At 32.1% G+C, this 12,811-nt stretch overlaps 1 protein-coding gene across 2 annotated transcripts; it reads left to right on the top strand.

The window, feature by feature from the left end:
* Window positions 1-3,484: 3,484 nt before the first annotated feature.
* Window positions 3,485-8,308, top strand: LOC139843433 (uncharacterized). Of its 2 annotated transcripts, XR_011757582.1 has the most exons (6): window positions 3,485-3,738; window positions 3,826-3,920; window positions 4,972-5,069; window positions 5,372-5,534; window positions 7,877-8,042; window positions 8,126-8,308. XR_011757582.1 is itself a non-coding variant. In XM_071833512.1 (5 exons), exons 1-4 carry the CDS (start codon window positions 3,561-3,563, stop codon window positions 5,514-5,516), a joined length of 516 nt encoding a protein of 171 aa, XP_071689613.1. In that variant the 5' UTR covers window positions 3,485-3,560; the 3' UTR covers window positions 5,517-5,534; window positions 7,877-8,308. The 2 variants fall into 2 exon arrangements, 1 of the variants encoding a protein (XP_071689613.1); XM_071833512.1 differs by having other exon boundaries at window positions 7,877-8,308.
* The last annotated feature ends 4,503 nt before the right edge of the window (window positions 8,309-12,811 follow it).

Genomic DNA, 12,811 nt, shown 5'->3' on the forward strand with positions numbered 1-12,811 from the left:
TTGTAAAGATTCAAACTTGTGTTTGTAATCTTCATGTAACTTGAAGATCTAGCTTCATGCTTTAAGGATCTTCAAGAACAATCAAGATTCAAGCTTTCTAGCTTTGAATCTTCATTTCTTTTGTTGAATCTAAGTTTTCTAACTTATGATCTCATTATTTTTTTATAAAGATCAAAATTTGTGTTTATGATCTTCATGTAACTTGAAGATCTAAGCTTTGTGCTTCAAGATCTTCAAGAACACCAAAGATTCAAGCTTTCTAGCTTTGTAATCTCATAACTTGTGTGAAAAGGATCCAAGCTCTCTAGCTTAGGGTTCCATTACTTTGTTTGATCAAGTTTGTGTTCATACTTGTTTGATTGAAGGAAAGTTTGTAGCTTTAGTTGTAAATAGAACTTGTATTTGTGTTAAGACTAAGAATATGATGTAACCTTGGTTCATCATCCTTCTAAAACTCTTAAGTGAGTTGTATTCTTACTTGGTCTTAACATATTATGTGTTGAAGTTTGAATCTTGGTCAAAGTGATGCTAACACATCAATGAGTTGTACACTTGAAGCTACAAGCATCAAGGATGAGAACCGTGATGAGCATCAAGCACCAAGAATCCCACCGAAGCACTTGTTTACTGTTTTTAGGGGTCTGATCAAACTCTCTGGGCTTCTGGAAAGTTTATTTTCAGATAGTTCGTTTCGAGTAGATGAATTTTCGTTTAGACCTCTCCTAAATCCGATATACGGTTTAGGATTTATAGCCTTTTGAAAGTCACTACGCCTTTGTAATGTTATGCTGAAATTTCTGACCTACTCGCACTTAAACCGTCGCCCCGGTCAAACGAAGACGAGTTAGGTTCTGAAAATTGGTCAGTGGTTAGAGGACTCACATACGGAGCCTTGGCCACTGACTACGCATCTTTTCGATTCGTATAGAGGTCGTAACAGCTGTCCAAAGTCAGCCTTTTGTTTCGATCTCTATTCTTGTTAAACTTACCTTAGCTTTGATGAATGATGATGATGTTGATGATGACACTTAAACTTAGTTTATGCACTTTTAAACTTATAGGGATAACATACTGACCTAGTGACCTTTGACTTAGGTTGACGACCTTTTGGACCGACTTACTACCTGCATACGTTTCATATTGACTTTTACTGCTTATTCATTGTGAGTTATAGCATCCCTTTACTACTTTTACTATTTTTGGGACTGAGAATACATGCGCTTTTTACGTTTTACATGCTAGACACTAGTACTTAAACTTTATATATGTGTGGGTTACAAAACGGCACAAAGATTTCCCTTAGCCCGGTAACGTTTAATCATTGGTTTCTGAACCGTGAACGCGAATCTTAGATATGGATCCATAGGGTTTGACATCCCCACTCGGGCTAGTCGCGCTAGCATTCAACGGGTGTTTAATACTTCGAGGACAAACGCACTCGCCAAGTGCACTTTTAGGTGGTGATATACATACGTTAAGTCTAGTTACCGGGTGCCCACGGTTAAGCATATACTTTTCATACTGATTTAAACTGCTGATTGAAGCACTGAAATCTCGTGGTCTACATTACTCTACTGATTACAAACTATAGTTCACCAACATTCGTGTTGACTTTTAAGCGTGTATTTCTCAGGTCTTAGACGATGTTGCTTCCGCTGTTAGAATTGCTGTCTTGGTGTTATAGACTTGCTGTTATGGACCTGCTGTGTTAGATTTCCGCTGCATTACTTAGAGATGTCTCAATCATGAAACTTTTATTTTGCATTCGTAACTTATGTTATTTTCAAACAATGGCTTTGTAACAACCTTTGGGTCACATACTTATGTTAACGCTTCTATTCATAGGAAGCACGTTATCTTTTGTAAAACGCTATCTTTTTATGAATGCAAAAACTGGTTTTCAAACAGCATATAGTGTTTGACTTTGTAATGATCCTGTTCTTGATGAACCGTACACGATGGTTTTGTACGGGGCGTCACAATAGGCCCATCACCATTCACATTTGGGCTCATTGGCCCATTATCCTTAATTGAATTTAAACATCCAACATCAGGTTCATTTGTATTATTTGAATTCTCGAGACACACGCTGCCATCATTATTATTCGACATTGAACCAATAAACACGTCCTTTTTCTTGGGAACTTCATTTTCTACACCGGTTGTCGTAAAAGTAACACAAGAATCGAAACCCATAGATCCTTGATCTTCTTCCTTCTTCAACTTCATGCCGTTATCACTAACCGGAACTTCTGACGGCTATGAACATGCTGGGTTTTCATTCTCCGAAGAAATTTCATTCTCTTTATGGCTATCACCAATAACATTGTTAGTAGGAACCTCAAACTCAAATCCAGGACCGATGGATGAAGAGATAGGAGAAGAACCGACATCATCAACATCGTCCATCAATGAACCTTTAGAGTTCATTTTCGAATCACTAACCTCGCTCTTGTCAATATCGTTATGATCATCGGGAGGATTGCTATCATTCCCAATCAAAGACCAAGTGTATCGATCCTTGTTATATCTGAATACGAAATCATGATTTCTAATCGAATCGGGAATATTGAAAACGAAGATCTTACCTTCTACTTTTATCTCGATAGAGTTAGAAACGCCGCGAATATTTTGTGATTTATCCACCTTGGAAATTCTTTCCGGAGAACAAACCATGCGACTAAACGAAGTATTTTTTTTATCCCTACAGCTACGTCTACAAATCTTCTACCATCACATCTATTACCCACTGTTGAATCCGACTTCCCGAATTTATCCGACTTCTCAACAGACCCACCCATATTTAAAGTGTCAACTGCCTCTTTTTGAACAAAACGACCAGCATTATTCATTCCCTTCTCCTTCGCTCTGTAAACACGAAGACACAAACCATCTATTCGAATGGAGTTTAATAATTTGGCAAAGCTTTCGACTTCACTAACCCCCTTGAACCTCACGAAGCCAAAACATTTTCCACTCGATAAACGTTTCTTAGAAAGATATATGTCATTTAGCGAGCCATATTGATCGAAAATTCTCCAACAATTGACCCTAGTAAAGTGTTCTGGAAAATTAAAAAACATAAACGAGATAATTCGATTTTCACACGATTCAAGATTTGAAGATTCTACCGACATGGGGTGCGGAGAACTCACGTTCACACCCTCCTCCATTTTCCATTGAACAATATTATTAGGAAAAGTGCACTTGAAAAGATGATTTTGAGGAGGAAAAAAAGATGAGGATGATCAACTCATGATTACTGATTGGTTTTGGTCAAGTTTTGAAGTGTTTTCGATCTGCATTACCATAAACCGCCTACACTTTAACCGGTTTAGCCGATCACAAGTTACATTTTGTTTATATCAATACACGTTTTGAAAGTATGTAACTTACATCATATTTTTTGGTGAAAAAAAGAAAAAAGAAAACTACCGAGTATTACGTATACGACGATTAGTAGCTTAATCCCAAAAATAAAACATCAAATGAGTATAACAGAAACTCTAAATAAAGCCCTGAAACTCAATCTGAGCTGAAACATTGAACAAGTGAAGAAGATGAATAATGTATACTCATGGTTCCGCCGTACAAAGAACAAATCTTCATCATTACTACCAACGACAACATCAACCACCAATCAAATCAACGAACAACAGATGTACGGAATCACTGATGAACTAATCGAATTCATCAAATCATTCACTCTCGAAACATTCAGAAACTTTAATCTTCAAGGTACTCTAGGTTTTCCTTCTTTTTTTTTTTTTTTTTTTTTTTAATATGTTAAGCGTGTATAATGAAATCGATATGATTTTGTATTAGATGAAGAATTAGGTGATGATGAATCTGGAATTGTGCATAAGGATTTATCTAATTGGCAAGAGAAACATGCTATCCTTATTCTCTCTAAAGTTAAGGTAATATATATATATTTTTTAATTTTATTCTTTTAATTAGATTTTAGGTTTTATGTTTGGTATAATTAATTAATGGAATGGATTGTAACTACTTTCGAGTGTTTAGAGGAGAAATATGATTATTGTTGCTGAAAATTACAAATTAATTACAAAGTTTTTGAGTTTGTGTTGCTTCAGTAAATTCGTTATAACTGAATGTAATCTGAGAATTGGAATTATAAATAGGTTTCGGCTCACACATAAAGGCTTTTAGGGGGTGTATGGCTTACAGTGGCGGATCTAGGTTTCGTAGTTACTGGTGTCACTAGTTAAAAGTTTAAAAAAAAAATTACACTATCCAGTGGTGTCACACACAAAAAATTACACTATCAAGTGGTATCACTAGTTAAAAACTCCAAAACATTTCCACTACATCGCGTATTTGAGTGGTAGCCCGTGCTACCACTCAAGCCTATATACGTCCGCCCCTGATGGCTTAACTTATGAGTTTGAGATTAAGCCTATTAGCTTTAAGGATTAAAATTAAAATGCTCATTTTTAAAAGCTCCATCTCATTGGCTTCACAACAATGTGCTTTCCACCTCGAATAAGCTAAAAAGCTAAAATGTGTTTGGCAACTAAAGATGTAGTATTTGCTAAAGATAGGTTGGCCGTATATAATTTAACCAGTCATCGAAATAATTTATGTAGCATTTGGAGTTATATTTGAGACAATCGTTGTTTGAAATGGTTAGAGTAGTTTGTATTATTTGGTAGGCTTTGTTGCGGAGTTTGAATGTCAATATATTACTCTTGATGTATGATCCGCAAATCTTATAACATGAGCATGACGGGTAAGACCATTATAACATTGTATATGGAAATTAGTTATCAATTATTAATAAAACAAAAAGTCTCCTGAAAATTGTCAGCGTAAAGATGAAGATCTCGTGATTGGATTTTATGTTGTGGATCCTCTGTATGCTTTTTCTGACCGTAGTCTGAACTTCAGTTTCTTACCGAATACAATCAAGATAATGAGTTTTTTTTTTTTTTTTTTTTGCTTTTACAGGAACTATCGCAACTTAGATTTAGATTATGTCCGCGCTACTTGAAAGAACAAGAATTTTGGAGAATTTATTTTACCCTTGTGAAGAACTATGTTGCCAAGTAAGAACTATTGCCTATTCTTTATACTGATTTTCTTATATCGCTGTTTATATTCTTCAATAGTAGCTCAATACACACGTTTTAATGATTTGCAAAACTTATTCGTCACTTTAAGTCTTTCAATATTCCCATTCCAGTTCTCATGTGTTTACAAATGTGTACTTTGGAACCGTTTTTTAGACTTCGTTCTCCCAATTGTTGGTGCTTTTGGAATCATTCTTTTTTCAGATGTTTCTCTGTCTCCAAAATGCTAACATGAGTTTGATATTTTTCTCTACTGTTGTATTTTTTTTGTTCATCAGATACGAGTTACACGCCATACGGTTAGAGACACTTAAACAAGCTGAAATAGAGAATAAAAAAAGTTTTAGAACGAGTGGATATGAAGTTGAAATGTTAGAAGCAAAGAAGCCACCTAGTTTGGAACCTCAAACACCCCTCGAATAGTTGGCTTATAGATATGAGGTAATTCTTACTCACTCTGCTATCTTCATGAGGGTCCCATGCATATTTGTATTCCTTCTAGAGGTGGCAAACTGGACGGGTTAGAGCACCTATTCATAAGCAAATAGACTGTAGTTGCCGCCTCTAGATTTAATTACTACTTTCTGATACTTATGAGAATTATTTCTTTTTAAGTTCCATATTATACCCTCGTTGACTGAATAATTTCACCAATGTTTTAGACATAATGGATTATGCTGTCCCCAAAATTTCAGTATTGCTTCAGTCACATACTTAAAGTTGTGTTTGTCAGTCATATACCGTGGAATACTTGTTGGTGATTTTAGTGTGATCCAACTTAATCATTATTTTAGTGTATTGGATTTACTTGGTTGAAAGTGGAAGGATCATTTGATACTCTACACGAATCTGGGAAGTGTTGAGTACACGTTCTTAAAGGGTTAGAAAGATCACTTAGGGTATAATTGAACTTGGGTAAGCCAAATGGTGCAAAGTATGACAAGACCAAAGCCACGTTATACGGCGCGTCGCGCACCTACCTGGCGCATCGCGCACTATAACAGGTTTTGGATGTCGAGACTTTGAGTTGCTTCAAGAACTCAGACAAGGCATTGTGGCGCGTCGCGCCTGACTCTGACGCGTCGCGCTCCAAGGCGTAATTTTGATGCCGAGCATAATTACAAGTTTTGAACATATGTTTCAGTTGTGAGGCGCGGCACGCGCCTATATGGCTCGACACGCCATATAACGTGAAAACTGAATTGATGCCAATTTTTGGCCAAAAGGCATGTTGGTCCAAAACGTTGTATGTTAACTCCTGGTCTTTTTGGAACGGTCTAACATCAAAATACACTTGTTTAGACACCAAATAAGTGGTGTTGGTTCCCAAGTGGTGTACCATTTCATTATGGTCATGTATGAAATGTTGCAATCCTTCATTGCACCTTTTGGTCAATTATAAATACAAGACTTCTTCATTTGAAGAAAGGTCCTAGAATTTTGCCTAATTCTATCACTTTCAACACTACAAACTTTCAGATTATATTTTACTACTCTTGCAAGGATTAATTATCTTTTGGACAAGACAATTAATCATACTAGTCTTATCCCAATATTGATTTCGCGATACCCTTGTCCAAACGTGTCGAAATACTTTATTGAGAAAGTGACTACACGATTCTAGTATCAATCTGACAGTCGATTCATCACCCATTTAATCCACATTTCCCAATAATACTAAGCAGAGGCCCTCAAAGATGATTAACATATGTCTTGTCTATGTATATTTCGGCTAAATAGAACACCTTAATAATGTGTTTGCGTTCATTCATTTTCTAGAAGAAAAACTCAAGAGTAAATTTTTTTTTTTTCTTTTTTAAGAAATATCAAAAGTCTATTTCAAGTACTATTTATTTCTTATTTGATGTGTGCTCAATGTTGTAGAACTCGGAACTCGGGGTGAACTCGGTTGAAAATTTTGGGGAGTTCTCGGCAACTCGTGGAGAACTCTGATATTGACTTGCGTTTTACTTTTTAGTTATTTAATATTAATATATATGTTCTGATATAAATTCTAATAGACTTTGACCAATTTGCCGAGTTTTTGACCAAATTTCCAAGTTTTTGATCGAGTTTTTGACCGAGTTGGCCTAGAAACTTAACCATTGACCGGGTAACTTGGTCGTTGACCGAGTTGGACACTAAGAACTCGGCTTGTGATCTAAACCGTTAACCGAGAACTCGTCCGAGTTTTACAATACTGTGTGCTAATGAATCTTGGTCTGGGGAGCTTGAAAAATAATTTAGCTAGCAATGTCTTAACATCACAAATATGTAATTGATGTTTTTAGTGACGCATAGCAAACAAATTTATTTATCAATAATATTTTGTTTGGTACTAAAATGTAAAATCGTCATAGGATGGTTATTTTCTAACACAATACATACTTCAAATATTAAATGTAACACTTTGACTTTATGAAAAGTCAAATTATTATCTTGTTAAAGTTGATTACAGGTATATTGATACAAGTTTAATCTACAGTGAACAAATTGAAAATAAAATATGGAGTAGTATTTAAATAAACCTGTAAATCTGCAACTGATACTGAACTCACTTTAATAAAGTTGAGCCTTTCTGAAATTTGTGAAGTAGGCTTCATATATATATATATGATTTTTTTAAACTGTAATGATATCTAACAAGTATACTTCAGTGCAGTAATGTAATCTTTATGTCTTGCCAAACAACGTACAAGTTTTACTTCACTAGGTACATGTCATTATAACGTTGTTTCCCTCAAAAAGCATTGACCTTGACTTCTGATTTACTCAATTTTCAGATGTAGCATATTCATGATACCAAGAAGATAGTGAAGTTTCACAAATGGACAACTATGAAATCAAGAATCTTAAGTTATTGGGCATTATTTGCAATTGATTTGAATGGCCTATTTTGATTCTCATAAGTAGAGTTAGACAAGTTGCACTGAAAGCCAAAGAACTTCAGTAAGAAACTTGTGAAATTTTAGTGGTAAAAAGCTGCTTTTTTACCTCTAATATTTTAACCTTTTTTTTTTCTTTCATTGCAGCTTATATTCCTTTTTATCACATGTTTATCCCATCATTACAATGTACAAATTGTTAGATATATGCAGCTCTTACAGTCTAGATTTAGGACCTAAAACTCAAACTGTCATGCTGCTTTGAAATGTGTACTGCTAACAAATAATTGAGGTTGAGGAGCTCAAAGCTTTGTGTTGTTTACAGTTCAATTAAGATATGTTTAAAGTTTAAGTTTCCTATTTCTATAAACTAACATGTGTAATTTCACTTATATTTGGTTTTTTCACTATTTGAAGTGTAGCATTTTGGAGTTTTTAGCTTTTATATGAAAAAGCTCATATTTAATAAAAAGCTCTATTTGGTTAAAGGAGCTTAAAGCTTTTAGATAAAGAAAAAAAAGCTAAAAGCTAAAAACTACTAGAAGTAGCGTTTAGCTTTTAGCTTTTTGTCATTTTACTCTTTATTTAACAGATTCAGCTTCTCTGCCAAATACCAAAATATTTTTAAAAAGTTAACAGCTAGCAGCTATTAGCTACAAGCTAAAAGTTATTAGCTACCAGCTAGTTTGGGTAACGGGTTAAAATGGTTTTGAGTTGAAATGAGTCGTGGGTCAAACGGGTAAAAATTTAAATGGGTCCAAACGGGTCATGTTAGTTTGGTTTGGGTAACGGGGCGAAACGGGTAATGGGTCAAATAGGTCCAAATAGGTCATATACTTTTATAATTAATTTTTTACATTTGTAATATCGTTTTAGTTATTATTATTTATTATTAACATTTATTATATATATAAGAAAATATTAATATACATAATAATTAATATAACCATTAACGCTTTCATAAATGGTTGACGAATGAGCTCGACCCATTTGACCATGGACATGACTCATTTGACCTGTCTCTATTTATTGAACTTTAAGATTTGATACCCATTTGACCCGTCCTTTTATATTTTGTATTTGACCTAATAGATTGGAGAAAACTTGTTGAACCTTTTTTTCAAGTTTTGAGGATTTAATTTTTTTCAAGACCCAATTGACACGAAAGCTTAATCCATTTGACTCAAATATAAAAGAAAGGGTCTCAATTGTCAGGTATAATTGAACCCCACATCTCTAAGGGTATAGTCTCCCCCATATGTTTTGTATGTTTGTAGTATTCACTAATAGTGTATGTTTTGTATGTTTTTTGCAGTAATAGTATTAGTAGTTCTGTGTCAGCATGATAAATTCATAAAAATGAAATACATACAGTATATTATTATTATTATCTAATGTACAATAGTCATGGATCATAAAGGTTGTACGTTTGTATGGATTGAATCTTAAATTCGATGAGTCAGGCGTGAAAAACCTCTGGCTTTCTAGTACATTGGATTCTGAGGTTTTCTACAAAAATTAGAAAAAGTGCTTTCGTTCTGTTTTAAGGTATTACTTGTATTTTTTATTTTAGTTGTCTCGTGGAAATTTACGATTAAACTTCTGAATAAGTGCTTTATAATATATGATACTAGTTTTATAAGTTTGTGTGTTGCACGGAAATTATAAATTTATGTTTTCACACATATATATATCAGGCTTTGAGCCCGTACGCTGAATAGATGTTAATGAGATGAAATAGTATACTTGTTAATAGAGGCGTTTTCGGTACATGTGCAGAATGTGCAACCGAATAGGGCTCAAAGTTTTATAGGGGCTCAAAATTTTAAAAAATAATAATGCATATTTTTATATACGAGCGGAATATTATTGAAACAATAAAATCAAATTGTAGTTAGCTACTTTACAGAGAACGAGTTCAAAAAAAGATAATTTCGTATTATTTGACCCATTAGTCATCTTAATCTCTAACAAAAAAATGACATTGACCAAAGTCATTTTAATTCGCCCAATTCAACCGTATATCAATTCAGGCATTCAGCCATATGTGATTTGTACTTACATTTATACGAATGTAATCATTTTATGGCTCGAACAGAGCCTTCAAAATCATCTAGACGTCCATACTTGTTATAGTATCGAATAATTAGGGCATTTAAAAATCGGTGACTGAATTTTAAAAACAGCATGATTAATCCAATTTAAAAAAAAAAATTAAAAATTATATAACATATATATATATATATATATATATATATATATATATATATATATATATATATATATATATATATATATATAGCTCGTACGTTGCACGAAAACTCACAAAGTTAGGTGAAGAAACCTTTTTATTATTGATAACATTCAATAATACTCCCTCCGTCCCAGATTAATTGTCCCCGGACAAAAATCACACAGTTAAGAAAAAGTGACTGTCACATGTACCTTTTCTGTACTTTTTCTTTACTTTACAGTTTTACCCATCAATTAATTAGATAACCCTCTTGCTTTTGTAATTGTATTAATTGATCAGGGACAATATGGTAACCTTGACTAAATTTACTTTTCATATTTGGTAGTGGACAATTAATCTGAGACATCCCGAAATAAAATAGTGGACGATTAATGTGGGACGGAGGGAGTACTAATACTAATGTTACTATTAAGATAAACAAATTATTAAAATTATATGAGCCCGTATAATGTTAAAACATTTTTTTAATTATAAAGAAAAATAATAGTTTTATAAACTAAAATAATAATTTTATAATAACTATTATTAAGAATTATCAAATAATATTAAATTGATAATTTTTAAATTTACTTAAATTAAAATCACATAAGATATTAAACGTAATAATATATGAGATATATATCAACAACATCTACTTGAATAAGATTTACTATAATTATAAATTTATTATTAATAAAAATAAAAATAATTTAGGCTCTAGTTCGAGGCAGTATTTAAAATTCATGAAAATTTGATTCTACCATTTTCATGGTGTCTATTATTATTTTTATTTTAGTTTTTTATTTTATTTTAAAAAAAAAATTCATTCTTAAAGGCCGGAGATCCTTTCGGAAGCAATCTCTTTATCCGTCGAATAAAGAGAAGGATGACTTTCTCTACTCTTGAGAGTGTTATACTCTGGGTGGAGACATGACTTGTCACACCCTCAAATAGGGCCTGGGGTATTTGTGACTAATTATATCAAATCACAGTTGTATAAAAGAGAACGACTCTATATGAGACGTTTTATTGAGTTTTGCAGCGGAAGATAAATAGATTACATTGTATTTAGAGCATTAAATATTTTTAAATGAATCGATAAGTAATGCATGAAGACTCCGATCATGGCAAGCAATCATCATTCAAAGCAGCAGATATACAGCGGAAGCAATATTTAAGTACCTGAGAATAAATATGCTTAAAAAGTCAACACGAGGTTGAGTGAGTTCATAGGTTTGTCATAAATAATGATTTCAGTAATAGATATAGACCATAAGATTTTTATTTATAAAAGTAGATTTCGCAGGGATCTAAAAGTAGTGCCAAGTTTGTGATATTTAGACTAAACAGTTTCAAAGTTTGCCCCGTGACAAGTTGTACTGTCCTTGTCGGTTTGAATCATTATTAAGTAATACAATGACTTGGTCAAATGTATCGGGGACGTTACTCCCGATAGGCCTACTCCCAATAATTAAGAATGCGTTATGTAAAAGCAATTAAAAATATCACAGTTGGGACTTGCAGGACATAGCCAGATATAGCACAGTTTAATAGTTGGTACTTGTGTCTAACGTATAAAACAGTTATAAAAGTTGCGCATGTATTCTCAGCCCAAAAATATATATAAAAAGGGGGCTATGAAAACTCACGATACGATAGTTTGTAGTAAATATGCATAGGATGGCACTGAACAAGTACATAGTTGACCTCGGATTCACGAACCTATATCAGTTATATATATATTAAAACATATACTCGTAATCGAATAAGTTTAAATATGTTATTTCAATTATTATATATTTCTGTATACATACTTTTATATATATTCTTTATATAGGTATTTATTTGATAAAGTATTGTTAATAATAATAACAATGATAATAATAATAACTTTAATAAAAATGATAATTTTTATTAAAAATGATGTTTTCAATAAAAATGTTAAAATGATAATTTTGATAATAATAATTCTTTTAATAATAATAACTTTAATATAAATGCTAAGATAAAATGATAGTTTTAATAAAAATAATACTTTTAATAATAAAAGTAATTTTAGTAATAATAATAGTTTTAATAGAAATTTCAGTAATCATATAATAATACTAATATTAATGTTTAAATGACAATTTTATTAGTGATACTTTGTAATATTAATAATAATAATGATAATACTAATTTTAAATAATAATGAAAGATTTAAAATAATGATACTGATAATAATAACTACGAATTTAATAATTTACTACTATTGATAATAATGATAATAAATTTAATAATAATAATACTAAATATCATATTAATAATAATAATGATAATATTAATAATACTTATAATAACAATAATAATAAATGATCCTTAATTCTTATTTTAGTATAATAATAATAATAATAATAATAATAATAATAATAATAATAATAATAATAATAATAATAATAATAAAAGGCTACCTTTAAATGTTTTTCCAAAAAAAATTATGCCACGAAACGAGTTCGAACCCGTGACCTCTCGAATACCCGAATACCCTTAAACCATCTGCTCCATCCCATTTTTCTATTTTATTACTCACATATAAATATATAATCCGTATTCGAATATCA

Source organism: Rutidosis leptorrhynchoides, chromosome 4, assembly GCF_046630445.1.
Source record: "Rutidosis leptorrhynchoides isolate AG116_Rl617_1_P2 chromosome 4, CSIRO_AGI_Rlap_v1, whole genome shotgun sequence".
In the NCBI taxonomy this organism is placed as follows: Eukaryota; Viridiplantae; Streptophyta; class Magnoliopsida; order Asterales; family Asteraceae; genus Rutidosis; species Rutidosis leptorrhynchoides.

Bases quoted from the DNA above. Each gene is read 5' to 3' on its own strand.
- LOC139843433 (XM_071833512.1), top strand. From the start codon at position 3,561: ATGAATAATGTATACTCATGGTTCCGCCGTACAAAGAACAAATCTTCA. The intron at 3,739-3,825 runs GTACTCTAGGTT...ATTTTGTATTAG, and splicing joins CAGAAACTTTAATCTTCAAG to ATGAAGAATTAGGTGATGAT. The intron at 3,921-4,971 runs GTAATATATATA...TTGCTTTTACAG, and splicing joins TTATTCTCTCTAAAGTTAAG to GAACTATCGCAACTTAGATT.